This window comes from Gambusia affinis, linkage group LG11 (assembly GCF_019740435.1).
Source record: "Gambusia affinis linkage group LG11, SWU_Gaff_1.0, whole genome shotgun sequence".
Taxonomy (NCBI): domain Eukaryota; kingdom Metazoa; phylum Chordata; class Actinopteri; order Cyprinodontiformes; family Poeciliidae; genus Gambusia; species Gambusia affinis.
Window position 1 is genome coordinate 23,892,366 of NC_057878.1, and position 26,863 is coordinate 23,919,228.

The 26,863-nt window shown below is 37.6% G+C and overlaps 1 protein-coding gene across 1 annotated transcript in view; it reads right to left on the bottom strand.

The window, feature by feature from the left end:
- Positions 1–618: 618 nt before the first annotated feature.
- The window catches only part of ptpn4a (protein tyrosine phosphatase non-receptor type 4a), a 78,263-nt gene continuing 52,018 nt past the window's right edge, over positions 619–26,863 (bottom strand). Inside the window, exons 11-27 of the mRNA XM_044131195.1 lie at positions 22,912–22,975; positions 21,542–21,714; positions 20,399–20,467; positions 18,636–18,770; positions 17,266–17,427; positions 12,474–12,633; positions 10,780–10,863; positions 10,628–10,684; positions 10,389–10,545; positions 9,221–9,387; positions 9,035–9,125; positions 8,228–8,289; positions 7,978–8,124; positions 7,308–7,436; positions 6,676–6,824; positions 5,510–5,645; positions 619–4,661 (exon numbers count right to left, since the gene is read on the bottom strand). Coding sequence (XP_043987130.1) covers positions 4,284–4,661; positions 5,510–5,645; positions 6,676–6,824; positions 7,308–7,436; positions 7,978–8,124; positions 8,228–8,289; positions 9,035–9,125; positions 9,221–9,387; positions 10,389–10,545; positions 10,628–10,684; positions 10,780–10,863; positions 12,474–12,633; positions 17,266–17,427; positions 18,636–18,770; positions 20,399–20,467; positions 21,542–21,714; positions 22,912–22,975 — 2,320 coding nt within the window. The 3' untranslated portion in view covers positions 619–4,283. The remainder of the gene's footprint in view (positions 4,662–5,509; positions 5,646–6,675; positions 6,825–7,307; positions 7,437–7,977; positions 8,125–8,227; positions 8,290–9,034; positions 9,126–9,220; positions 9,388–10,388; positions 10,546–10,627; positions 10,685–10,779; positions 10,864–12,473; positions 12,634–17,265; positions 17,428–18,635; positions 18,771–20,398; positions 20,468–21,541; positions 21,715–22,911; positions 22,976–26,863) is intronic.

The window sequence follows — 26,863 nt, forward strand, 5'->3', positions numbered from 1 at the left end:
TAAATAATATAATTCCTGGGTTGTTAGGTTAATCATTACTTGAAAGGACTGATAGGTCAGATATGCCTTTTGTAGATGCAGAATCAAAATTTTTGGCCAAAAATAGTAATAACAATAATGAAAAAATGATAAAACCTGAGATTATACCAAGCAATCAAAACATCAGAACTCCAAACAGATAAAGTTTGGATTCTTAATGGAGTCCTGTTTGGAGAACATGTATCCTGACACTTACCTGACTGCTCCCAAAGTAATTTCTTTAAACAAAATTCCCAAGTCAAAATTGACAGAGGAGTATGAATCAGTTAAAAAAACAATAATTAGTCTAACCCATTTGGGACCCTAATGGTGTATTTTCCTCATCGGTCCTCTTTTCTGTTAATTTGAAACACCTTTCTTCAAATATTTTATATTTCTGAGGTTGTGTGATTTATCCCTCTAAAATATCTAAATATACTGTTCAACCACAGATATTTGCTTTGTAAATCATGGGATCCATGTTTCTTTGTAATTAATTGAAGTCTTCAGTTGTGATCCAATCTTTCTCATGAGCTGATGGATGTTGCCTAATCTGATTTTCATAGTCTGGAAAAGCAATGTGATCTGAAGCCACATCTCCATGCTTTGACAGACAAGCTTTAATTGTTCAGAATCAAGCTTATAGACATGTCCAAAGCACCGTAAAACCATAATACCAGATAAAAAACGAGCAACTGAGGACAAAAGCATCTTTTTATGACACAGGTAGGAAATAAACCAAAGGTTATAATACGGTAAAACACTTTGTGGTTCCTTAAATATATACACTCGCTGTTTTAGATTGAAATAAAACAAACAAAACTTTGAATTACACAGCATTTGTGTCACATTTGGAATCATCCAAATAAAAATAAAACCATTTTTCTGCTCACAAATGATTTTCCCTTTTATTTTAAAGTTTTTTTTCATATACAACATTGTATTTACATGGTCTAGTAATATTTACACAAAATGAACAAGTGGCACTGTGTCATTAGGAGTTCTCTTCTTTGTTCTTTACAGGTGTCTCATTTTCAAAGAAAAACGATAAATTAAGAATAAAAGTACTTATTTTAACAATGCTTTATGTCTCTTAGATCTGCTTTTTATGTTCAGTAGCACTACCTGCCCACCCAGCCTCTCTACAAAGTGCTGTCCCCTTCTCCTAACCAATCAAAACTGATATTAGTTTTTTACAAAAATACAACAAACTGAAACCCTCCCCACATCCTGTCTCTTCTCGCGACTTCTATCAATCAGCGCCTTAAACCCCCACTTAAATTATAAAATTCCCAACAAATTATGGAAATTTTCTGCTTTTGTTTAGTTTCTTTTTAAGCTGATTTGCAGCTTTAAGCTCTCTCTCACACATACACGCACACCAACAAAAACAGTTAAAACCAGTTCTTTAGCAAGGCATTGATTAGCTGGTTTAAAACTGAGCTGTGCTTCTGGACCCGGCGTACTCTGCTCAGATGTGTCGTCTTGCTTCAGGCCATGCAGAGAGAGTGGGATCTGTGTACAATGAACCGAAAACAGAGGCATCTGGGTGGAAAGAATGAGGAGAATGGATGCTGTGTGGGCTACACAGAGATGACTGAAGGATGCTGGGCTGAATTTGGGAGGGTGACACACTAGAGGGAAAGCTTAAGCAATAAATAAAAAGTGGAAGAGGATGGCAGCTCTTTGTTCATCCTTAAAATTATGATTCATCTCTCTGAAAAAGGAGGATTCAAACACTGTGTAAATATTTTCTCAAGCAAGACTCGGGTGGATTCGGATGCATTTTTCCAATTTTGTGCAAAGAGGAGGTGGAGTACCTTGTAAAAATGTTCAAAGGTTTATGAATATTTTAAGTTTTAAAATGTTTTGGTTCAATTTACAACCAAGGAACTCAATGTAATTGATATTTCTAAACAATATGCCAATACAAAGTTGTGCATAATTGACAAGAAGAAGATAAATGATTCATGGTTAGAGTGATTAAAGGTGATCAGAAAATAAGAGAAAGTTAGAGACTTTCTTTAAGTAGAGTCCACTTGGGTTAGTTCAGCAGAGTATAATTTCTGTCTTTATTCAGGTCTCTGGGGTTTATGTAAGAATGCTCAAGAACAAACTGGAGGCAAGAAGAAAGTCATCCCATCTGCAGTTTGGAAACAAGTGGAAGAAGGTGAGCCAGTTTAAGCTGAATATTTTAGCTTATGTGTGAAAAAAATCTTAATACTGTTAATATAGTAAACCTGGGTGGTGAAAGCGTTATGCTGTGGGCATGCTTTTCTTAAAGCTGGTTGTGGCTGATTGGAAAATAGATGGAGCTGTTTAAATCCTGTTCAAAAATAGCCTCGTCAAAGTCTAGACCTAATTTACAATTGAGAAAATTCTTTTCTTCTAGGTCTAAGGTCTAAAAATTTATCTTCACAGAGCCTCCCATCCCTCTTTTTGAGCTTCAGTTGATTTGAAAAGAAGAATTTACTCCCCATTTTTGCAGTCGGTAAAAAATACCCTAAAATACTAGTAGCAGTAACTGACGGGAGAGTGAGTTGTAGTATTTACTAAGATGCATACAAATAAACACCACAGTTATCTTTTTTAATAAATGAAACCCATGCATCCTTTTACTTCAACTTTAAACCTGTGCATTTCTAATCCAAAAAACAAACTGACATTTCTGATTTTAAAAGGGGAAAATAATGTAAATAATTTATATTTTGCAAGTCCTCCAAAGGAAGGAAACAGAGCAACACAAATAAGACTTCACGCACACATACACACACCCCAAAGCAACGCAGAGCTGCAGGGGTTTCCAGAAAAATCCATTAGTTAATCAGATCAAAAAATAACTTACCAAACTCTCAAAAAAATCTAGTGAGGTAAAATCAATCATTCTTGTTTTTCATCACTCAAACATAATTGATGTAAAACACTCTGGAGAAGATCAGATGGAAAAAAATGATCATGTGTAATGTTTGTCCTGCCTCTGAAGTCTTTCCTGACAACTAAGATCCTGTTTGCCACAGCCCAGTTCAAAACAGGTAGTTTCACTCACCTTTTTATTTTTAAAGGCTGAGATCAGCTGACTGTAACTACTTCGGTGGATGCACCTCAAAAATAAACAAATACTGATTGCATAAAACTTGTAGCAGCTTTTCAACCGCCTCTGAAACAAAAAAAGAAAAATGCATGAAATACCTGGAAATATCTGTGTTGCAAAACTCATTTTGATCAGACAGGAGATTTTCTTCTGGAATGATGCAGGGCTTTCCTGTTGGTGTCTGGCTCAAGGACACTTCAGCAGGAACACTGACAGGATAAAAACGAGAAGTGATCCCAGTTGTTGAGTTCAAATTTTAGCTCAGGTAGCTATTTCTCTTTCTGCCTGAATACTGCTATGAATATTTGCAAAAATTAAATAAAGATCTCCACTAAACAGAGGCCCTGAGGACTGCAAACTATGAATGCGTGTGTGTGTCTGTGTGCGTCCAAGCTCAAAAACACAGAGCAGGAAGAAGTACCCAACATGCCACAGCATTGAGTAAGAGGCAAAAAAGTAGACAAGAAAAGCAGAGGAAGATTTCAAACCAAATACAATAAATTAAATCACTGTGTTTTTCCCCCTTGAAAAGCCCCAAAACTAAAAAAAAAAATAAAAAAAATAAAAAAATATTCAAACAAAACAGAACAGGGGGCGTAACACAATTTCACTAGCTACGATTTAATCAGGAAAGCATGAAGCTCTAGACTCGTACAAACAAACAGAACATACAGCTATTTTTTGTTCAGTGGACAGGGTTTGACACAAACTAAAACACAATAAATACTCTGTCTGAGGAACAAAAGATAAGATTTCTTTCTTTATCAGCTAAAAGGACTTTAAAAAAAGGCAGATCCGTCTGGCAGACTCGCTTAGAAGGGGACAGGATGACCCCTTTGGGTTAAAAAAGAAGAAAAGAAAAAATAACAAAAATGAAAGTTGGGAGAGCTTTTCATCCATGGGGATGCTCCTCCCCTTCGGACTTATGGCACTACAGCGATTTTCCAATCCAAACTTTATTTTTTTGTACTTTTTTAATTCTTTGTACACTTGTCTTCTAACCCTGATCATAAAACACCCCGTCACTGTACCTATTCAACACAGCTGGATTTCTGTTTTTTTGTTGATGTTTCAGTTCAGCGTTTTCATGTTTGTCCTTTTTTTCCGTTTTTGTCAGCATAAAGTGCAACAGTGCTTCTGTTTTCTCCTCCTCCTGGAGACTTCCACGCTGAGGTTAGGGGTCAGCAGGAACGGGATCCGGATCCGGGTTCGCGCTGGTCTCGCTCGTCACGCTGGTGCAGCTCGCGACGCTTGGCTCCTCCTCCTCCTCTTCCGTCACTTCCCCCACGTCCAACACCTCCACTTCCTCGTCGTCGTCTTCGTCCTCCTCGTCCAGGCCTCCCTCCAGAAGCTCCACCACAGCCGCCTCTGCTTCCTCTTCCACTTTCTCCGGCTCTCCTCTGTCCTCTTTCTTTGCTTCCTTCTTTGTTTCCTCCTCAGCCTTTTCCTCCCTTGGCTTCTCCTTCAGCTGGTAGACGGCTGCTGCTTGGGGCTTGAACAGACCTTCATCGTACACTTTCAAGATGGCCTCGCACACAAAGCGGTACTGGCTCTGAGTAGAAAAAAAGCACAAAAACAGAAGAGAACATTAAAAGCACTGATCTGTTTCCAAGGGTCCATTATTTAGGTTCATGTTTTTAATATGAAATACTACATTACATTGTCAATTTATGGCAAATATTTTCACAGCAGGAAAGATTTAAATATGGAACCTGCAAAATTCAGAAACTGGGATGGATAGATGGACATAAAAAAAGAAAGAATTATCTATAAAAGGAAAGAGGAAGGAGACACAAAAGGAAGGGAGCAAGTAAGGAAAGACATAAAAGACCTAAGAAAGAAAAAAAAAGAAAGAATTCAAAAGGAAAAACACAAGGAAAAAAGAGAGGTAGGATCCAAGTAAAGGGAGGAATGTTGCAAAGAAGGAAGAAAGGAAGGATGCAATAAAGGCAATATATAAAGAAGAGAAAAAAGGAATGAAATAAGGAAGGGTATAAGAAAAGTAAAAAGGAAGAACATGAGGATGGAAAAGAGGTACAACAAAGAGGGAAAGAAACAAAAGACCCAAGGAAGAAAATAAAAAAAGACAAGAAGGACACAAAAAGAAGACAATAAAAGAAGAGAGAGGTAGGACCCAAGGAAAGGGAGGAAGGTCACAAAGAAGAAAATATGTGAAGGAAAGACAAGGAAAAAAATAAGGAAGGACATAAAATAGTTACAAAGGAAGAACACAAGGATGAAAGAGGAGTATAACATAAGGAAGGAATACAGAAGGAAATGAAGAAATAAATGAAGAAACAAAGGACACAAGGGAGGAAAAACGGGAAAAAACAAAGGAAACACAGAAGGATGCACTTCAGGAGGAAGCAGCTGCGCGATCACAATGGCCAGTCTACTTACTGGTGTTTGTATCATCATGGCCCTCTGATCTCTCATTGTTCTGACAATATCCAGAGGATACACAGGCTGGCCACACTCCATCAGACACAATGCCGTCTCCATGGTGATCAGAACCCCTGTTCGACCAATCCCGGCGCTGAAAAAAAAAAAAATAAAACAGAAGAATGGAAAGAAATTTAATTCTCTTTAACCTCATGGGTGGCTAAATATCAGGTTATGATCTTTTTAATAAAATGACGTTTAAATGTTCATTTTGACCAAATGTGCTTTGAGTTAAAGTCGATTTGTTGTGATTTTAAAATGTCTTGATTTCTAACTAACAAACTAACAAACCCTCTAGCGTTTTTGAAAGTATTTTTTTAAGTCCGCTGAGATCATGAGGCTGTGTGAGCTTTCAAATCATGCAGTTGGGATTGTGGAATCAAAGGGGTGTGGCTTATGACTTGCTGCCTTAATCTGTGGGGGATTTCCCACTGTGCTTGATATCTGCTGTAAAGTGTTAAAGCTGTTTGGTTTTTGGTTGTCATGGCTTATCTTGCTCCAACATCATCACTCTGTTAACTTAAACATTTTAGAGAAAATTGTTCCAAAATGTCCTGTGGTTCATTTAAAAGCAATGTTGCAGTCCTGGTTTTTTACCACCATGTTATAAGAACTCTTCCAAAATGCCATAATTAGTCAATATTTTTTGCTTAAACTAACATTTAATATGCTCTTCTAGAATAATGACCACTTGATGGTATATACTGACATTCCTTGCCATATTTTTTTAGGATTGCACATTCTCCTTAGGATGAATTAGCAGGTCTTTATAACTTTGTCTTTGCAAAACAGTGGATTTTGATTGTTTGTAATGAATCTTATAACACCTTCCCTGATTGATGGGCACCAACAGTTGCATAACTTTCCCCTGGCATTGTGTTAACCCACATCTATGCTCCAGACCAGCAAACTACTACTATGTCATAGTTGATAGAAATCCAACAAGGACATTGCATGCATTTCAAGTGTTGTACCTTAATTGAGGTTTCTTTTACCAATATATGCCAAATTATGTCATGTTCCATAAAATTTTATTTTTAAACAAGGGTAGTGCTTGAAGATGAAGGATATCTAAGCACAATACATGACTGATTTCCTACTGTCATAATTCAGAGATTGTCTACCTGCAGTGCACCACCATGGGCTGGTCCTGTCCGGCCCGTTTGCTTCGTACCAGAGCCACAAAGTCCAGGAAATCGGTAGAGTCATCAGGAACGCCATGGTCCGGCCAAGCCAGGTACTGGAGCTGAGTGAGCTCTCTCTGCTGCTCACTCTGGAAAAAAAAAAAAAAAAAAGCACCACATAAAGAAATAAAAATGTTTTTCAGTATATGTTCTATTGAGATGTGAGTAGATACGGCAGATACAGTCTAAAGTTCAGAGTCGCAACATCAAATGCACAGAACCGTTAAAACGCCCATGTGTGGCAATAAATCCAACTTTTCATTTACATATTCCCTCTTTTGTAAACAAAAAATTATTCATCCCACTCTTCGTTCCTCCAGTTAGTTCATCTTTTCTCTCTCTCTCTTCCTGCAGCGTGACCGACTGTGGTGGTTGTGTTGTCATGGCAACCAGTTCCCACAGCATGAGACTGATGCTCAGCAGTGGGATCCAGAAAAAGAACAGCCCACACTGGTCACTATGGCAACACACCTCTTCGGGGTTCTCAGCGGGCTGAATGCACCTCGGTTCTAAGTCTGTTTGGTTCAATAAGTGTGTGTGTGTGTGTGTGTGTGTGTGTTGTGTTGTGTTACCTGTGTGTGAGTGAGAGTCATCTCCCGCACCAGGAAGGCAGAGTTGCCCTCTTCATTGTGGCACGTGACTTTAAAGTCTCCGTAGGTGGCGCTGCTGTCTGGGTTGGGCCAGTACTGGTGACACTTCACCTGTAAACACAGACGGAAGGTTCCAGTCAGATCTGTGCGCCGAACAGATCACTGATCTGCGTTTATTCTGAGAGCCTGCAGGTGTCAACACTGCTTCTGGAGCGTTCGTTGTTGTTACATAACGCCGGTTTCACTCTTTCATGAGTTTGTTCCATGGAAACTGAATGAATGAAGAGATGCAGCAAAGACAAAACTGCAGTCTCCAACTAAATATTTTGGAAAAGGAAGAAAATAAATGAGGCAGTCAATTCATACGAGACAGGCATGAGAAGTTTAGACTTTTGGAAATGGACAATTAAATCCACTGAGCACAAAGAAAGGATGGATGGACAACAGAAAAAGAGATTAACAGATGACAGAAAATGAATGGATGGATGGATGAATAAAAAAGAGATGGATGGATGGATGCATCCCATCTATAAACATTTATCTTTTTAAACTCTCTGGTATTAACTCACTTCACACAGAAACAAACCCTGAAAGCTGAAATCAAATCTCCAGTAGAAGCGTCATGGTGTTTTGGTATAAAGGTGTCACATACCCTGCCCCTCTCCACCTGAGTGGTCAGCATGACCACCATCGACGAGCTCTGCTCCCAGGTCATCCGCCAGAAGTCAGGGCAGGTGTTGGGCAGTGGGCCCTGGCACGCTATGTAGCGGTTTATCAGGCTGGACGCAGGAATCTCCATCTGCACAGAGGAAAACATCATGCAGCAGAAAACGTCAGAAAGAATGTTAACGTATCGCTTTATCACAGGTGAGCTACAATAAAAACAGATGAAAGATACTTACATTAATGTAGTTTGCATTGATGTAGTCGTCTGTGCTTTTCAGTACGACCCGTGTGGCATCATCTGTTAGAGAAAAAAGGAGTGAGGCTACACAGTTAGCAGGGCTGAAATTATTAATTGTGATTACTCGATTATTGAAATAATGCTCAACTAATTTAGTAGTCCATCAATTATTAACTGGAGGATGAGACCAAAAAAACCTCATTTTCTGAAAAAATAATGAGAGCAGTAATAAAGCAAAACTGTACAAAAATATATACATTTAAAATTTCTGTGTGTTGTATTTGCTACTGCCTTTAGCCCTTGAAAAGTAGATTTTAATCTCAATGGATTTTTACTCTGGCAAAATGAAAGATGAATAAAAACAAAAAACAAGATAAAAAATCTTTACCTCTAAACTCATATTAGGCATCTTTTGTTAATAAACTATTAATTTGTTAATCCCAAAAATATTCACCAGATTATTCCTATAGTGTACTAATGCCAAGTCGAGCAGAAAGCTTTTCATTTTCTTGGCTGATGAAAAATCCTTTGCTGCATTCACTGAAGTAATGCTGTTATTGGACTTTAGGCAATAAAATATTTATTTTCTTATTTAAAAAAAGAAATGAAATTATTTATTATTCATTCAAATCCTTTTATTTTATTTTTAATATTGTGTAAAAAAGGTTTTTGTGGTGAAATGAAAAATCTGCAGCATGTGGATTTGTTTACCCCTTCAATTTGATTAGTTGCAGCTCTGAAATTTCAGATGAAAACAAGCAGAGAAAGGAGCGAGTGTGAGGGGAGGAAGTACACAAACACGTACATGGGGAGATGTCTCTGTAGCGATTTTTGGAAACGTTCTGAGGTAATTTGGCACACAGCATGGTCATCCCCGGCCTCTTCCTGTACAGTTGCTGTGGGATCAAAGATGGAGATTATCAGCAGGATAAGCCTTTCCCTCTCTCCGATGCATGTGGCCAGTCTGACTGTGTGAACCTGCTCTTCTTACATCAAACTGAGCCAGAATGGCTCCACTACTCAGGCCTTCCTTCAGAGCCATCATGGAGTCCCTCAAGGCATGTTGGTCGAGCTGGGTGGGATCCTGCAGGGACTTCTCTGGGATGTACTGAAATTCCGGCTCGGAGTCGACCTTCTCTTCCACTACTTCGTAGATGGCTGGAAGACAGGGAAACAAGTCACACAACTTTTTCTGGAGCTCAAGATGAGAAAAGGAAAAGCATTTTGTCCTACAATTTGTTTATATATAGTCAACAAATTGTTTACTATAAACAACAATTTATACTCATAAATTGTTGACTATAAATTGTCAACAATATAACAATAAAAAAACAATAGTTTTTTAATTGTTTCAAAAACAATTGTATTTGTTTGTTAATACAACCAACAAATAAATGTTGGTTGTATTAACAGACATATATACTTTGTTAATACAACAATATATTGTTGTATTAACAAAGTACCAGATTTTTTTCTGTATCAGGATATAATTTTCAAAAGATACTGTTTGAAAAAATCCATACATTTTAGGTTTCAAGTTGAGATGTCAGAGGAACCTCACTTGCACACACCATATTAAATCCTTTCAGTTCAATTTTCTGATTGATCAAAACAGACTGACTGATACCTGGGCTTTGTGATGGCCACTGCAAAACATAGACTTTGTTGTCCTTAAGTATTCTAACAATATGGCTGATTTCTTAAAATGATGCTACAATTTTCCCCTGTAATGTGTTTTTTCTCTTGATGCCATTTATTTTGTGCAACAAAACACCCTGCACAACATGATCTTGCCACCACCGTGCTTCGTATTTGAAAAGGTGCAGTCTCATGGATAAATCGTTCAATTTTTGTCGTTTTCAATCATATATTTGCAGTTTTATGATTCCATAGATATAATAGAAATTATGCAGTCATCATGGTGTGCAGTACTCTTTCAACAACCGTAGCTTAGCCCCAAACAGCCAAGTATGGCTGATGTTTCTGATGCTACCATCCCTTTTTAACCTCTTTTATAAACTACTTTAAGCATACAGAAAAATAGGATTGGTGCTTTCTAATTAAAAGCAGAACTACAGCATAAAACCTTTAACTTCTCTGTATTTTTTTGGGAGTATTTGAATTCAAAAGCTTTGTTTTTACTGTAAAAAAAAATTTACCGTTTGGTCTGACCAGTAGGATGAGTTCTCCAGAGTGGCTTTCACAGCTGGCCTTGATGAACATCACCACCTGGTCATGGGTGTGGTCGGAGATGTCCCGCCCATTTATTAGAACCACCTGGTCCCCTTCGTTAAGGCGAGGCACGCAGAGGTCGGCCTGAAAAGGCAGAAACAGGTGAGAAAATGATCTTTTGTCGTCCTGAAAGGTTTCTGCTCAGATGTTTCAGTCGTTAACTTACTGAGGTTCCCGGGGCCACTCTAGACACAATGATGGGCATCTTCTGGTCAGCTCCACCCTGGAGATAAACACACATGTTAAAAATCCAATAATTTGTACACCAAAGACTGCAGACTAATAAATGATCCAGTAAACCACAGGATTAAAACTAACCTTGACATTGAAGCCGAAACGTCCGTGTTCATCGGGCCTCATCTTGATCAGGACTAGATTATCATGTGGGACGACTCCGTTCAGCTGAAAGCACCCATTAAAAACACAACAGAGTTAGACTTGTATCCACACACAGACCTGCATTTGTTATAAATACTGAAGTTGTAAGGGAGATCAAAGACATGAATGTGTCTAATTCAACCACCAGGGGGCAAAAAATGACAAAGCTGCATGACTGTTTTATAGCAGTAAACATTTTCATTTTTATTTTAGCATTAAAATCTTTTGAAGTGTACTCTACGAGGCATTATTGTTAGATCAAAGGTAATTTTAAGCTATAAACAAGCTCTCTTTCTGCCATTGTCTTATAGACAAAGCAGAAAATATGTTGGAAAAAAAAATATTTTGGCATTGCACAAAAACAATAAGTCTTTTTTGGAATATATTAGTCATATTGTTACATAACAACCATATAACAATAACTGCTCTGCTGATGGGGGAAGATTTTATGAATTAGTAAAAAGTTACTTCATTGTTTATGGTGAAAAACCTTCTGATAAATAAATCTTTTAGCCAAACTCAACCTTTAATTTGAGCACATTTTCAAAAATTTCTTGAAAGTCAATGCAACTGACAGATTTTTTAAATTTAACTTTTGTTTTTACGAATTTATCAAAGTGACAGTGATTACTAATTAATAATCTATAACATTCTTGGTTTTTGTTTTCTGAATATGACACAGAAACCCATTTCTCTGAGCAACTCTTCAAACAAACAAAGAAAGGAAAATAAGAAAGTCAGATCTGCACTGATTTGTTTTCGTAAAATGTCTTCTAGAAGTAGGTACTAAAGATGCCCATATCTACAGTCAGGGAAAGTAAAGGTAAGAAAAACTGGAAATGTCACAAATCAGGCAAAAACAAGTAGATATTTATCTTGTCTAAATAGACAGAAAGCAGGGTGGTGTGGGAGGTCAAGCAACAAAACAATCTGTGATACCAGGAAAATAAAACCTGCCCCGCATGTTCACAAATGTAAACAAGAATTAATTTTCTTCAAAAAAAAACAAAAAAAACCCCAGCTGGTTCTGGTGGGAGACAAATGATGAACATGTGGGAAAGTACTTCTTCTCCACTTTGGACTACGGTGTAGAATCTGTGATGCTGTGGGCCCGTTTTTCTTTTACAGGCCTTTTTAGAGCACATGCCACCATAAACTGTGATACACCAGGAGATTTTAAATAGAAAAGTGCTGTTCTTTGCTACAGAGTTGAAAAAGAATCACCACTAGATCTCTTAGTGGAATAATGATCCATCACAAACCGCCAAAATAATAAATAAATGGTTCGTTAGACAAGAAATCAACCTGGTTTAAAGTTGGCTTCTTGTCAACCTAAATCAGGTTGACAAGAAACCTGGTTAAGGTTTCTTGTCAATATTTAGCAGAGATGCTAAATATTGTAGCATCCCTGCTACAATATTTACCAGAGATGCTAAATATTGTAGTATTTTTTAAAGCTCAAATTAAAGATTTAATTTTTCAGTCTTTTCATGTGTCTATACGAGGTTGTGATACAAAAGTTACATTTATTTGTAATACTTTTTTCTCATGTGTCAACGAACAACCCCATTATCGATGTGCAGATAAACAATGTTCTGCGAGGCTTTAAGAGTGCCTCCATCGGGCCCACTCACCGTGGTTTTGTCGGCGTTGACAGGAACGTCGTACATCTCATTGAGGTGGTTGTCCAAGAGACTCTGCTGCGAATGCGCCTGAATAATCTGGCTCAGTGTTTTCCTGCTCAGCTGCTTCGGGGGCAGAGCTGGAGGTTGACCATCTACCCCATCGGGAGACCTGAAGAAGAAGAAAAAGATGTTTATATCGCAGTAGAACAAGGGTCCTTCCACAATAGCTCTTAATAACTGGCTAAAAATGAAGAAGAACGAGCAGATGTTTTTAAATTTAGAAATAACAAACACAAGTTTTTAACAGTTATACAGAAGTCAATATTTGACTTGAATTTCCATAAGGAATTACACTAAAGTCACAAGGTTTCATTTTTTACATAATTTTCCATCCCACAAAAAAAAAAAAAAAAAAAAGAAATTCAGCCTCTTTTTGCTCAATTTGATGTTTACCTTTATTTCATATCCTAAAAATTGAAGTAAAACTATCAAATTTCCTATAGCAGATATTTGTCTAAGACTGTAAGTTGTTTTCAAAAAGTCGTGCAAGATTTGCGGCTCTAAACGAGTTTTATTTGGCTGGCCTGTAAGAAAAAATGGCTCTTTAGGTTGTAAAAGTTGCAGACCTTTGCAATAAAAAAGTAGATACAAAGGAAAAACTGAAGCATTTTCAAGGCGTCTGCTGACGTTTCTTTTGCATGATATGGTAGAGCCTGTCTTTACTATACAAATTTATTTCCAAACATACTGTAAATTTAAAGGAAAGGAAAAAGAAGTATAAATGAGCATAAGGAAAAAATAGACAGAAAAGAGGTAATAACTGTTTGTCCCAGTGCATTAACCTCAATAAAAAGGCAGCAAAGGGAAGGAAAACAAGCACCCCTCACGCTCCGTCTCCATCAAGCAGACAGTAAAAGACCGTTAGTGCGCAGGGGGAAACAACATGGTCAGTCAGTTAAAGCTTTCAGCAGCACTCCTTTGTGGGTTAAAAAGCCAGTCGTTTCACTCTGTGTGCGTTTCTGTGTGAGGGGAAAAAGGCTGCGAACCGGCATTCCTTGGGGGAAGGGAGCATCAGTCAAAAAGCATCGCATTTGTTTTGGCTGCTGCAACTGGTGCCACTTTGTGTCTTAAACAGACGCACACAGGCTGACATTTACTACGGGTCAAAACCAGGTCAGGCTGAGACGGTGCACAGCAGGACGGAGCCGAGATGGCACATCCACCTCCTTTACTGTGATTGCACAGACAAGAGGCAGACACACGTAATGGATCTGCAAACATCTGAACGCCTTATGTAAAACTAGTCATTTACGTTTCACATTTAATGATTCAGATTCAATTCAATTCCCAAAGGGAAATTAAATGTCGTAACTCAAATTATCCAAGTATTCATAATAAATGACACACTGCATTCATTAAAATGTAATTTTCATTACTGGTTTTCTTAATTGTGGACTGTATGGTGTCTATTATGATTTTGTATTTTGTGATGTAAAGCACTTTGAAGTGCTTGTTGCTGAAATGTGCTGTACAAATAAACTTGACTGATTGATTGAACTATCTTCAAAGAATCGATATTGATGATGATGCTGTTAGCAGGAAGGATTTGTAGAAGGGTTTCTGCAGGTTTCAAATTTAACTCAAATTTAAGACTTACAGCCTTTTTAAGATCTATGTTACAATAGAAATGTACAAAAGATGGTAAACTGTAAATAGCTCTGCCACAACAAAATTTAAGACTTGTGATTAAGGCCAAAATATATTTTTTAATAAGTTTAAGACATTTTGCAGCCTTAATTTTATAGGCACCAATTCGTTCTTTAATTTTGAGTTGTTTAAATATGTGTTAGTTTTCTAGGTTTTCTACATCATGTTGACATACAGGTTCTGTTGTAGATATTTATTGACTCTACAAGTCTGGAATCATCTGTATCATTGTTTAATACTAAAATTTTATCTGAAACATTGAAAAATGTGAGAATACGCAAAGAAAGAAGAAATCATATCTGTGTAGAGGATTGTTAAGCAGACTGAGTTAAAACTAATCAGACACCAGATTAAGAAACCGAGCACTAAGCTTTTTTTTATTTTTTTAAAAAAAACACAATTTCAAATGTTTAAGCAAAATAACTTGAGAAACAATCCCACCCAAAGCACGATTCAACTAAAACACAGTGTTGTATTTAGATTTTTGCGTTGCTGAGTGAATCGCAGAGTGAGTAACTACTTCTCCTGCAGAGGAAATATAGACTCTCAGCAAAGAAAATCAGGGAAAAACATTGGGAAGATCAGGATTATAGGCTTGAGTAAAGTGGTGAACCAGGAAATCAGTCAGGATGGCAAATCTGCAGTTGCATTTTTAGTCTTTTCCATCAGGAACATAAATTGTAAGAGAGGAAAAAAATGCAGCATTATAATCTGCAGCAATCAGATGGTTATTGCGAAGGAAGTGGATTGGGACCAAATCTTTTCCACAGACGCTATAATGGAGCTGGTGAAAGATAGACATTAGAGCCACCGAAGCTTTAAAAACTTCAAACTCCTGGGAAGTTTGCAGAAATATCTGATATTAGAAAGAGCCAAAGTGGATATGAACGGATTAAAAAAGCATCCTTTGTCACGGTTACCGTGCCAAAAAGTGAAAATACCTAACATAGACTGCTTATATGAAGGTCAATCCACTCTAAATTTACCATCAACAGTGTAATATAGTGCATTGCATGAACACCAGTAAGATAATAAGACTATGCTCAAAAGATTATCTTTAATGCAGAAAAATATAAATTATAAGATCATAAAACCTAGCACAGTTGGTAGAGTTGTTGCCTTGCAGCAACAAGGTCCTGGGTTCGATTCCTGGCCTGGGGTCTTTATGTATGGAGTTTACATGTTCTCCCCGAGCGGAATCTCTCCGGGTATTCCGGCTTCCTCCCACAGTCCAAAAACATGTATGAGTGTGTGTATGCATGGTTGTTTGTCCTGTCTGCCTCTATGTTGCCCTGGCGACCTGTCCAGGGTGTACCCCACCTCTCGCCCAAAACGTTCGCTGGAGATAGGCACCAGCACCTCTCCCCCTAACCTCACTAGGGAGAAGGGTGTACAGAAAATGGATGGATGAAAAAACTGGGGAATTTGATCAAAAATGCAGTGTGATGCAATGCCACGCAAGGTTAGTTGACCCCTGTTAAAGATGGTCAAATAAGTCTTTAAATAAATATTTTTTAGTGAGATTAACATAATTTCACACATTGCTTTCAAAAATATTTAACAAGATTGGAAAATACAGAGAGAGATATCTTTGACACATGATAACCATTTCTATTTTAAACATCTCGGTCTGAGGACTAAAATGATCATGGAAATAGCTTGATTTTGTATCTAATCATTCCATTGTTACTCCGGTCATTTAGACAACTTATTTGTAGTTTTCTGGAAGACAGCAACAGTTTGGTTTTTTCCAAAAGTGAAGTATCTGACTGATTTTCAAGCACTCAACGCGTACATACGTATGTTTTAATAAATACATTTAGGGCAAATAAAATAAGGCTAAAGAATACATATTAACATGTTTTTGCAGCCAAATAGTTTCTTTTAAGAGGAAGACAGAAAAAAAGAAGGTGCAAATATGTTTTTTTTGTTTAGTTTTTTTCACAGCCCAGGAGCTGAGTACTCCGGCTGTTGGGTGCTGGAAGAAACTGTCTCTGTAGTGGCTGGTTTCTGCAAATGACGCTGACCTGATGGTAGACATTTGTACATTTGTGTCCAGGATGTGTGGAGTCTGCAGAGATGTCAGCTGCCATGTTCCTGACTCTAGATCTGTACAAGTCTGTGATGCCATTTGCCATTACAAGTTTTCCAGGGCCTTGGGAAGAAAAATAGGGCCACACTATCACAGATCCTCCACCCTGCTCAGCAGTGGGCCTGAGTTACTTTTCCACTTTACTATTAATACTTTGTTTAGCAACTGATCCCCCTAGAGCGTTCGTAGCTAAGAAGCTCAATCTTTGGCTGTTTTGACAACACAGCTGTGCTTCAAACAGATCAGAGTTTTCTTCCTCAAATTGTCTCCTTCAAAAAAACTTTGCAGGACACTATGGTCAACTTGAGAAAGGAAAGTATTAAGAAAATAATGTTTCTTGTAAGTTTATTTTATCCTAAATACAATAGGATAACCGGTAGGAGAACAATAACTGTGGCTCTGGCTTTGGACAATTAGTGACACTTTGATTCAACTTCATCGCTCTGAAAACTGTTGCAGCTCTTTAATTCTTTACTTTCCCTGTAAGACTTTAGAAACAGCAATTTGGGGCCTTAAAGAACTTTACCAGATATTTTATAGGGCATGAGCAGTTTGAGGATGAACCCAGATCTACTTAAGTTTTGTTGTTCAATCTCCTCCACCCTGCTCTGCTGCTATAAACACATTTTACGGGCTGTTTTTCAAAGGGCTCATCTTTCCAGCAGGGCAAGCTAAGTGACACTGGGAGAGGGTGTGAACTGCTGGGAGAAGCCACAGACACCGAAAGACGTTTAAAGGGACAAAAATAAACCCGTCAGCGCAGCAAAACAGAGAGACTAGCGCTGATGAGGAAAATGTAACTGCTAAATTAAAGGCTGGCTGTTCTGAGAAGATGTTTTATTTATGAAGCAGTGAAATTATGATCTAACTAATGCTCTGCCAAGTCAAAGCTGATGGTTTCCCTGAGGAGGAAGACATTGTTTTGAAAAGAAGAAGAAAGGAAGATGGAAGGAATGGAAATATTCAAATGAGGATGATGATTAGCAAAAATGTTCGACTGACGGTGTCGAGTCCAGGCTGATGCTGTTGGCCTGCGTGGACGACGCTGACTTGTGATTGGATGAGAAGACAGGTAGGCTGGGCGAAGCGTGGATCACATGATCAACCAGGTGGCCAACCGACGACGGGCGTAGCCGTGTGCCGTCTTGGACAAACAGCGAGTTCCTGGCAAAAACAAACAAAAGGGGTTTAATTTCAACATAAAATCAGTGTTGGTGCGTCACAGATATTACATTTGCCATATTTAGATTTCTATTCTATTGGCTTTGAATTTTAAACGTATTGTATCGTGTTTATGGCACTATTGTTGCACTTTCTAGTTTACAAGTATATCTCCGTTTTCATTACAAATGTGCACAAAACTTTGTCAATGCTCCACTAATATCAAAAATACACAATTTTGCAATTGTGGTGTTTCCATTAAATAAGAAATGCAATTACACGTGAATAGGTTTATTCATGCAAAATGATTAAAAAACCTGCCATGCCACCACCCTCCTACCACTTCCTGTCGTCTTCTTCATTTCTTCTGCCAGTTTCAACATCTGGCTGTTGATCATATGACTCATGCATAGCGAAAAGGTGTTTCAATACACCTCATCTTAGCACAAAAACTTTTTAATCAAAAAACAAGAGCTGTTTTTCAAAACTAGTGAGTTTCAATTAAGCAAATTTATTTTTGTAATTCCAATTTGCACAGGGATATGGTCAATGGAAACGGAGCTTATAGAAGTAGGCTTTTCAAAACTAATCACACAACTTGAATGTTTCCACAAATATCTTTATATTCCATCAGGGTTTATGTGCTAAACCAGAGACCTGCAACCTTCACAAAACAAAGAGCCATTTTTACCTCAGTCCAGGTAAATAAAACTAGTTCAAAGCTGCAAATGTTACATAACCTTTCATAAAAAAAAAACAAATTAAAATTAGGAATGAACATATACTATTATTATACTAAATATACCATTATTTCTGTGTTTAGGTTTAAAAAATATACAACATTTGCAAAAATTGATTAATAATGTTTTTCTATGGGTTGCTCATGTTTGTAGAAGATAATTTTCCCAAAAAAAGCAGAATTTTCAATGTAATGTTATTCTGTTGTGGAAATTTGATACAAAACGTATTCCATTCAACAAAAAAACGCATCCATTACATCGATATTTAAAAAAAATTTGTTGGTTCTAAATATTAAAATAATAATAAAATGCATTAAAATGGGGTAAACATCTGCAAATCACTGTATATGCAAGCCTAATTCATTCCGACATCTAAAACATATGCAACAACCTGTAAGGTGGCTGAGGCATATTATTATGGAACATCTTTATAAAAGAAATCATGAAGGACTAAAATCTGTTACAACTCACTGGTTCGGCGTTCCAGGTGGCGAACGTGTGGGCAGGCTTTGGGTTTCCAGTCTCTCGTCTGATAGGCTGTTCCTGCTTACCGACTCCCAGTCGGTCCCGCCCATCAACTTCCTCGCCAATGGCTTGCTGGGAGACCTGCTCAGAAAATGTCGATTTCCAGTTAAAGCAAAACTAAATATGAAAGTCTCAGTGCATTTATGTCACATTTAAACACAACTTAGCTTGCCTCCACTTTATTCACGACAGCTACCAGTTAGTTTGCTTTATGTTTTCTGTACTGTGTCCTTGGTGTAGGCAGGATGCTGTAACCGCCATTTAAAGAAACAAAAGAGTAAAAAAGCAGGCACCTCACAGAATGAAGAATGAAGAGGGTTGAAGATGTTTTAATGTAAGAATAGCAGCTAGCACCTAGCTCTTTTAGTTTCAGAATCAAAACCTCTTTTTCTAATCTGGCATTAGTCTGATCAACCACATCAGTCCATACGTTGATGTCATATTTTTAGTCATAGTTCTTGTGAGTCACACATTCATTTACTGAACTTTGGTCACACATATATGCATAATCTTAGTCTGACAGGAAGAAAGAAAGAAATAAAGGCCAGTTTGAGGTTTACATGCAGAAATAGGAAAATGCAACTTAAACTGATTAAAATAATTCTGGACCATTTGTGAAATAGGACAATGTTTCAGAGTTTGTTGCATCTGACACCGAGTATATAACTAAAAAGTTAATTTAATGTAGTCATTGAAATCAAAACATGAAAGTCATATTTTGTCAAACCCCCCATTCTCTGAACTGGTCCTCACCAAAACTCAAACCGACAACTCTTAGCACAGGATCACTCGGCTCGTGCATCGATGAAGAACGCAGCTAGCTGAAAGAACTAATGTGATTTGCAGGACACATGTGATCTGCAGTGACTATTCAGTGGAATAGAGTCACTGCAGATAGAGAGACATAGTTCATTCTTTATTTCTCCAAAAACCCAAACCCAGTTTTGTTTCTCCAAACATTACCAATAAAAAGGGATTTTTAAAACAGAAATGTTGTTTTATGACCACATTATGGTGAAGACTGCTGACTTGACAGTCACTGGTACTTTATAAAAAAATGGTTAAACCACAAAAGCCTATTGCTAAAGAAGGAGCCTGTTCATGGCATGCTGCTTCTAAGCTGAGATGCATATGTAAAGCTGGCTGTAGCTAATTTATTTGGGAAATTGTATCATGACACACTTCTGAGAAGTTTGACACATTAAGGAGTTCAATGCCCTCAAACTTCCCAAAAATTTCAACACAACTGCATCTTTAAAAGCTAGAAAAGTAGAACAAGGCCTCACAATTTCCAGGAACTGATGGACTGAAACATTTATCTCGGACTCAGTCTGTACCTAAATGTGCTGATGTTGTTAGACTAGAGATGGAAAATACTAGGAAGCAATATTAGAGAGATGATTGGTATATTTTTTTTTTAAAAATCTGATGAATCACAAACAGGTATCTAAGTGAAAGGTGTGGTGGTTAAAGTCTTAGCACATTAAGGCACCAGGTTTTCAAACTGATGCCCTTTTGGCTGAAACACAAACACCGATCAATCGAGTCATTTTGATTATTGAGTGGATTGATGAGCCGTTAATAAATGCAGGCTATCAGAATTTGCCCACAAAGCAAAAGTGAGTACAGTGGAGTCAAGTTGAGTCAAAACGGAAGAGGAAATTAGGCTGCTTCCATCTAACCACAAAGGACAGAAGGTTTTTAACTACCTGGCAAAAACTCTGTCCTTGATCCCTTTCTCCTTTCCATACTGCACAGATTGCACTTCTGTCCGCCCACTAAAGAGAAAAACGAGAAAAACAACAGTTAATAACTGTTAACTGTTATTAATACTTAATATGGGTATTGTTCACTTTTCCCACAGTGAAATTTAAGCACTTTTCAACCATTTTCAAGATAAGTTATCAAACTTTTCCAGTTCCACACTTTGGAGTTAAAAACAATACAGAAGAACTTAAAAAAAAAATTATTGCTGTTATCAATAATGTGGTTTTATTGTACAGCTAATATAAAAACAAAAAGAAAAAAAAAACTAATTTAACAAAAAAACACCCCAATTTTAGTAATTTTAGTAACTAACCTAAAAGTAGAAAAGTTTGATCTGATTTAACTTCAGTCGGTGGAAAAAAATGAATCTGTATCTTTTTAGTTTGTGTGAAAAAAATATCTGCTTAGAACTGCAAATGTTTTTCCAAATTTAGGCCTTTAATAAAGTGTTAGATTGAACACTGTTTAAAAGCTGTGCACTTTCTATGACTCCATACACAAATCTGGCCACTTTCACACATTGAAAGCATTTTCAAGGATTTCAAGTACCCAGTTACTCTTAAGAACTGTTTAACAAGGTTTAAGAATATTAAAACAAAAGAGAATTTAGTTTAGCAAGTCCTAATGCCTCAGTTTTAAAATCTGTTTTAAACCAAAGTCACATCATAACTGCAATACAGAAATGATTCCAAAAATGATCTTTATAGGAAAGTGTGGAGATATCTCGAGGGCAAAAACACATTTGAGCCAAACATCAGACAAGGCTCGCTCACGTTGCATCACTGCTACTCAATAATACATCACAGGGCTCCCTTCATTTTTCACAGCCGCCTTTCATAGAAAAGGGAACTGAAAAAGGTTAGCTGGGAATGAAAAGGAGTTCACATGGGGTGAATTTACTGTGGGGATAAAAGACACATTTCAAATGAGTTCTATCCGAAGGGAGCAGAGGCATCATTGTTAGTCTGTAAACTTTATCACAAGTCAAAAATTTTTAAAGAAAATTGAGAACAATGTCTGGACCAAAGAGAAATGACAGGGCAAAATTGCTCCTCTAGGAGAACATGTTGGAATGATCTTCTTACCAGTATCTAAACTTTGAGCCCAGGCTGAAGTAGTGAGCGAAGAAGTTTTTCTGTGGGGGGATGGGCCGCTCGAGCCTGAAAAAGGTGTGGTGCTCCACGCAGGCCTTCCACAAGTTCTTACAGGCCCGGTAGTTGACCATGTTGAAGCCCAGCAGTGTCTCCCGAGTCTCTGCCTGCATGCAGGAAGAAACATTGCAGCTTATGGAGGGCTAAGTCAAATTAATGGATGGATGGCCTAGCAAAAGCCAGATGGATGAGTGGAGTACCAAATAGCCAAACAGATTGAAGATGGATGGAAGAATTGACTAATAGATAAGCAAACAGAGGGCCAGATGGATTGATGATGGATGCAAGATGAATCGATGTAAGATGGATGGATGACAAATAGATGATGGATGCAACATGGATGGATGATGAATGCCTAATGAATGGACGACTAATTGGTTTAGATGGATAGATAATTGGACAAAGACAGAAATTCCAAATATTTTTCATCCTCCATTTTATTACCCAGAAAAAACTTAAAACAAATTCTACACATTTAAAACTGCCTATTAACTTTGTTAAGAAAACCATACCACATGAATATCTAATAAATTTATCTGAACAGATTTTCTTTTTAAAGTTCACATGCTTCCAAGGCAACATCAGACTTTGGACAGACAGAGAAACCAGTGACAGAACAGTAAACTTTACAACATTAGCAGTTAGCAGCACACGGTGTTTAATTTTTTTCTAATCTTAACCTCTAATTTTTCCAACTCCAGATAATAGCCTGAAACGCAACATGTGCAAAAGACTTTTAATCTTTTTCTTCAGCTGTGCTAAAACTTGTTTTTGTTGTAAAACTCTGCTGTTCTATATTGTCCATATATGGAAGCACAGATGCATAACATCACAACACTTTTAAAATTAGAAACTGTTTTAAAAATATTTAGAAGCCACATAGTGAGTTATTTATGTTGCTACTATTAAGCTTTGTAAGTTTTCAGCCACCAAAATATTATTAAAATGGTCTTTTAACATAGAATTGGTTTAAAAAACATGAAAAATTGTTGTACAGTGAGAAAAAGGATGAAAGAAAACAAACAGATTTAAATGTGAAACAAAAGATTTACACAGGGAATTAATGCATGTTAGGACAAAGTCAGCAGGGGGTTAATCTGACAACTGATTACACAAACGGATACAGACGCAGCACAGCTGAAATGCTGCACCTGTATAAAGGTAGGTTCATACAGCTGACCCAATAAAAAACAGTGTCTGAACTCCAGCTGTTTTGTTACTGAGCAGTGGGTAGGAAAAGACAGTGTATATGTTGTGTATGTGTTGGCGTGAGGGCGTGAGCATGTTTGTGTGTGTACACCCACCGCCTCTCTTCTCAGCTGGATGAAAAACTGTTTGCACTTGAAGGAGATTTTCACTATTTTCAACCTAGAAATTGGAAAAGGGAACAATATAAAGTCAGCTGTTGCCTTTTATCACATAAATGTCACATTTTTAAACCTGCCAAAAATACCTCTGCAGCAATACAGAACTGTGTGGCAATAAATGTCTGACCTTGTTTGTACTTTCTCTTTCTGGAATCTAAATAGATAAAACTAAAGACTTAAATGAATGGATCTACTCTTAATCATCTCACCCAAAAGATCTAAGTTTCTGAAATCTGAAGTTTGACTACCTTGCTGCAAACACTTTTTTCTGAAAGCTTTCAACAGGATATAGAAGTTTGTTCATTTGTGAGGTCAGACACTGATGTTGGACGAGAAGGCCTGGCTCGCTGTCTTCGTTCTAACTTATTCCAAACGTGCTCCATCAGGTAGGGATCAGACCTACCAAGTTCTTTCACACCAAACTCCCTCATTCAGGTGATTGTGGACCTTACAATGGTCCATAATCATCCTGGAACAACAGGAGATAAATCCCTAACCCATATGGTTGACAGTATGAAATTAGCCCAAATGACTCGGGATAATGAAATACAAGAGTTTATTTTCTTAAAACCATAATTTTCTCAGCACCAGACATTACACCATCCTTTTGGCAGCTCCCAAATCCAAACTCATCCACTGAGATGTAAGACAGAGAGGCACGATTCATCACTCCAAAGAACATGTCTCTATAGATCTAGAGTGCAGTGGTGTAACAATATATTGACAGTAATATTTATGGAAATATTACTTCCCATAAGTATTTCCATTATTTATGGAGAAGGACTTTCCATTATTTATGGAAATATTTATTTTCTGCATATATTGGAAGTAATATAATGGAACAATACTGTTCTGTAATCTCAAGAACTGTGAGCTACTCTCACTGTTCTTGAGCTAATCTGAAAGCCACATGAAGCATGGAGAGTTGTGAGTACCGTTTCCCTTCAGCATCCACTGACTGCCCCAACAGAAGGAAGACCAAGGCAAGACAAGAAAAACAGTAATATAGATACCATCTGTCCAATTTTAATTAACAAGTTGATGGATTAAAAGACTTCAATAAATAATTGAAGCCTACCACTCTTATTGCCCTTATCTTCCTTTTTGCACCATCAATTTTCCATACGCTCTGTTTCAGTTGGTTAATTCATGGGTGTAGTGAAAGTGGAACGGGAAATTGGTGGTGTGAAAAGGTCAACCAATAAAGTATTTGGTTCAAGATGATGAGTACAAGAACGGCGATAAGGGGGTTGATGAGGGTGATACGGGAGTGAGGCTTAATCCATGGGGTATGATAAAGGTTATAAGGGGGTTGATTAGGGTGATAAGAGGGTGGAATTAGCATCATAAGGAATGGGGCTCAATATCACAAGTACAATAATGGGGATAAGGAGGCCAATAAGGGTGATAAGGGGTCGGATTCAATCTGTGCAGTATGATAAGGGAGATGAGGAAGTCGATAAGGGTGATAAGGGTGTGGGGTTCAATCTGTGGAGCATTCTAAGATTTTTGGGGGTTTAACCTGGACTGTATGATAAAGGTAATAGGTGCTGGATTTCAATAATTTATCTGGATAATGTCATCTTGTCAATAAAAACTTGACAGATGGTATATATATTAGGTTTCTGCAAGGCAAAGCAAGGTTGAAAAAATAAGGTGACTAAAGGCCTGACTTTAAAGCCCAGTGAAAAAAGTCCAGACTTAACCAGTACCATCTATGCTTATTTCACCAAGAAAATCCTGAAATCAATTTTATCACACCCTCATAGTGTGTAAGAATCCCGTGACTTCCTCTGCGATCTCTCCTCATGTTCTCGGACCTCAGAGTGCCTACTTTGCAAATGACATGGAGAGACGTTTGAGGAAAACCTCATAGCACAATTTTCTCAGAGATTGCAGTCTTTCCACAAAACCAAACACAGGAACAGCCAGTGAGCAGAATAAAGTCTGGTTATTGTGAGACATAGTTGTAATATATGTCTTTTAAAGATAATGCTCAAACGAAAGTAGATTTCAATAAACAACTTCTAGCAATTCTATACATAAGTCATGTTATATAACAAAGATGAGAACTATTGTGTCATGTTACACAGCCATAACATTCGAATAGCCTCCTGCCTTTCTTGATAGCTGCAGGGTTAGAAGCTTATCAGAACAGTGGAATCTTGAAGCGGTACGGCGGTACGTATTTTCCAATCTCACGTAGGAGTGAGGGCATAAATTATGCTAAAATCAGAGGACCACACATGAGGCAGCAGTAAGACGGCTGCTGATGAGCGGCAGCAGCAGGGTAACATAATCCCTTCCCAGAGTTCTGCTGCTGCTGCTGCTGTGACTCATCGCTCTCTGCTAAATATATTTTACACACTCACTCGCGCGCACACACTTGCATTGGCAACAGCAGCACACACACTTAAGCAGAGCGTGAGTCATGCCCCATCCAAATGTGGCTAATTTGTCAGGGTGTTGCAAACAGAAATGGGAAACAGGCAAAAATCTAAATGTCTTTCTGCTGCTGTCTTGCTTCCTATTTTTACTCTCAACTTTTAAATGAGAAGGAAAGACATTAGAAAAATAAAGAAGTAACAGGACATTAGCAGTGACATAATAAGAAGGTAAAAAAAGAATGAGTTACAGAAAGTCAGTCAGAGTAAAGCTGCGAGACAGTGACTGTGATTATGTTTTGCTGTTTCTGTCTTAAGGACATGGTGCTGAACAGCTGCTGAGGACGCCACTGTTGGTCTCTAAATTTAACTCATCTGGGGGGGGGGGGGGGGGAGATAAACTCAGGAGGCCTCGGCTTTGACTTAAACCTTTTGCATTTAAATGTCGTCACTACAATAAAAAAGAAATGCTGAAATTAGAATACAGGTGCATTGCAATTTACGCTATCATTGAATCGCTGATTTATTTTGGCAATTCAATTCCAAATCTGAAACTTATAGTATTAGACACTCATGAATTTATTTCTGTTACGGTTCAGTTTAGAAAAATTATTTTAAATATAGACTTCTTCTATTAAGGACTACACTATTTTGGAGATGGCTGCTGACTTCAGTCAATGACGCCCTCCGCATAGAGGGGGAGTCACAAAAGGTCATCGCTAATGAAGCTGATGAATCCAACTATATTAATGGAAACACAGTTTCAAATCTAAGTCTTTTTAAGGCCTTTCAGGACATTTATGAAAGACATTTAAGACCAGTATTATGACAAAAATGTACAAAAGAAAGCTGCATATTTAATACAGCAGTAGTACCACTAAGCTTTTTGGTGCAGACATAACATAATATGGATTAGCAGCAGACATGAGCCAGTGGTACAGACAAATGTCATCCAGCTAAATTTATAATTACCCATGATAGATGCAAAAAAAACATGAACTAGCTAGCTAGCAAGGGTATAGTAGCTTTAAATGCCTGAAGTCGTAGAACAGAATGAAAAATTTTGCCTCGCAAGAAACAAAGATTACACTTAGTGTGAGGTAAGAAATAGTCTTGCCATAACAAAATTTAAGCCCTGTATTTAAAACTAAGTTACATTTTTTAAAATTTAGTTTAAGAAATATTGTGTTACTTTTAGATGCACAAATTTAAGACTTTTTAAGGATGCACAGGCACCCTGGCACAGTTGAGTAGAAGGAAGAAGAATGGTAGAAACAGATGCACAAGAAACACTATTAACTACAGTCTTGAGACAATTCTGAAGAAATTTTGGAGGAGAATCGCTTTAGGTGAAGTCTGCCAAACACACAGACAAATCCAGGAAATAGGCTACAGCAATTTCTTAGAAAAATTAAAGAAAAAAATAAGTAGAGGGAAATGATATTTTGCCATAGATAGCACCGTCGAGAGGAAGATATATCAACATTTCAGAAGAAACATGGGCT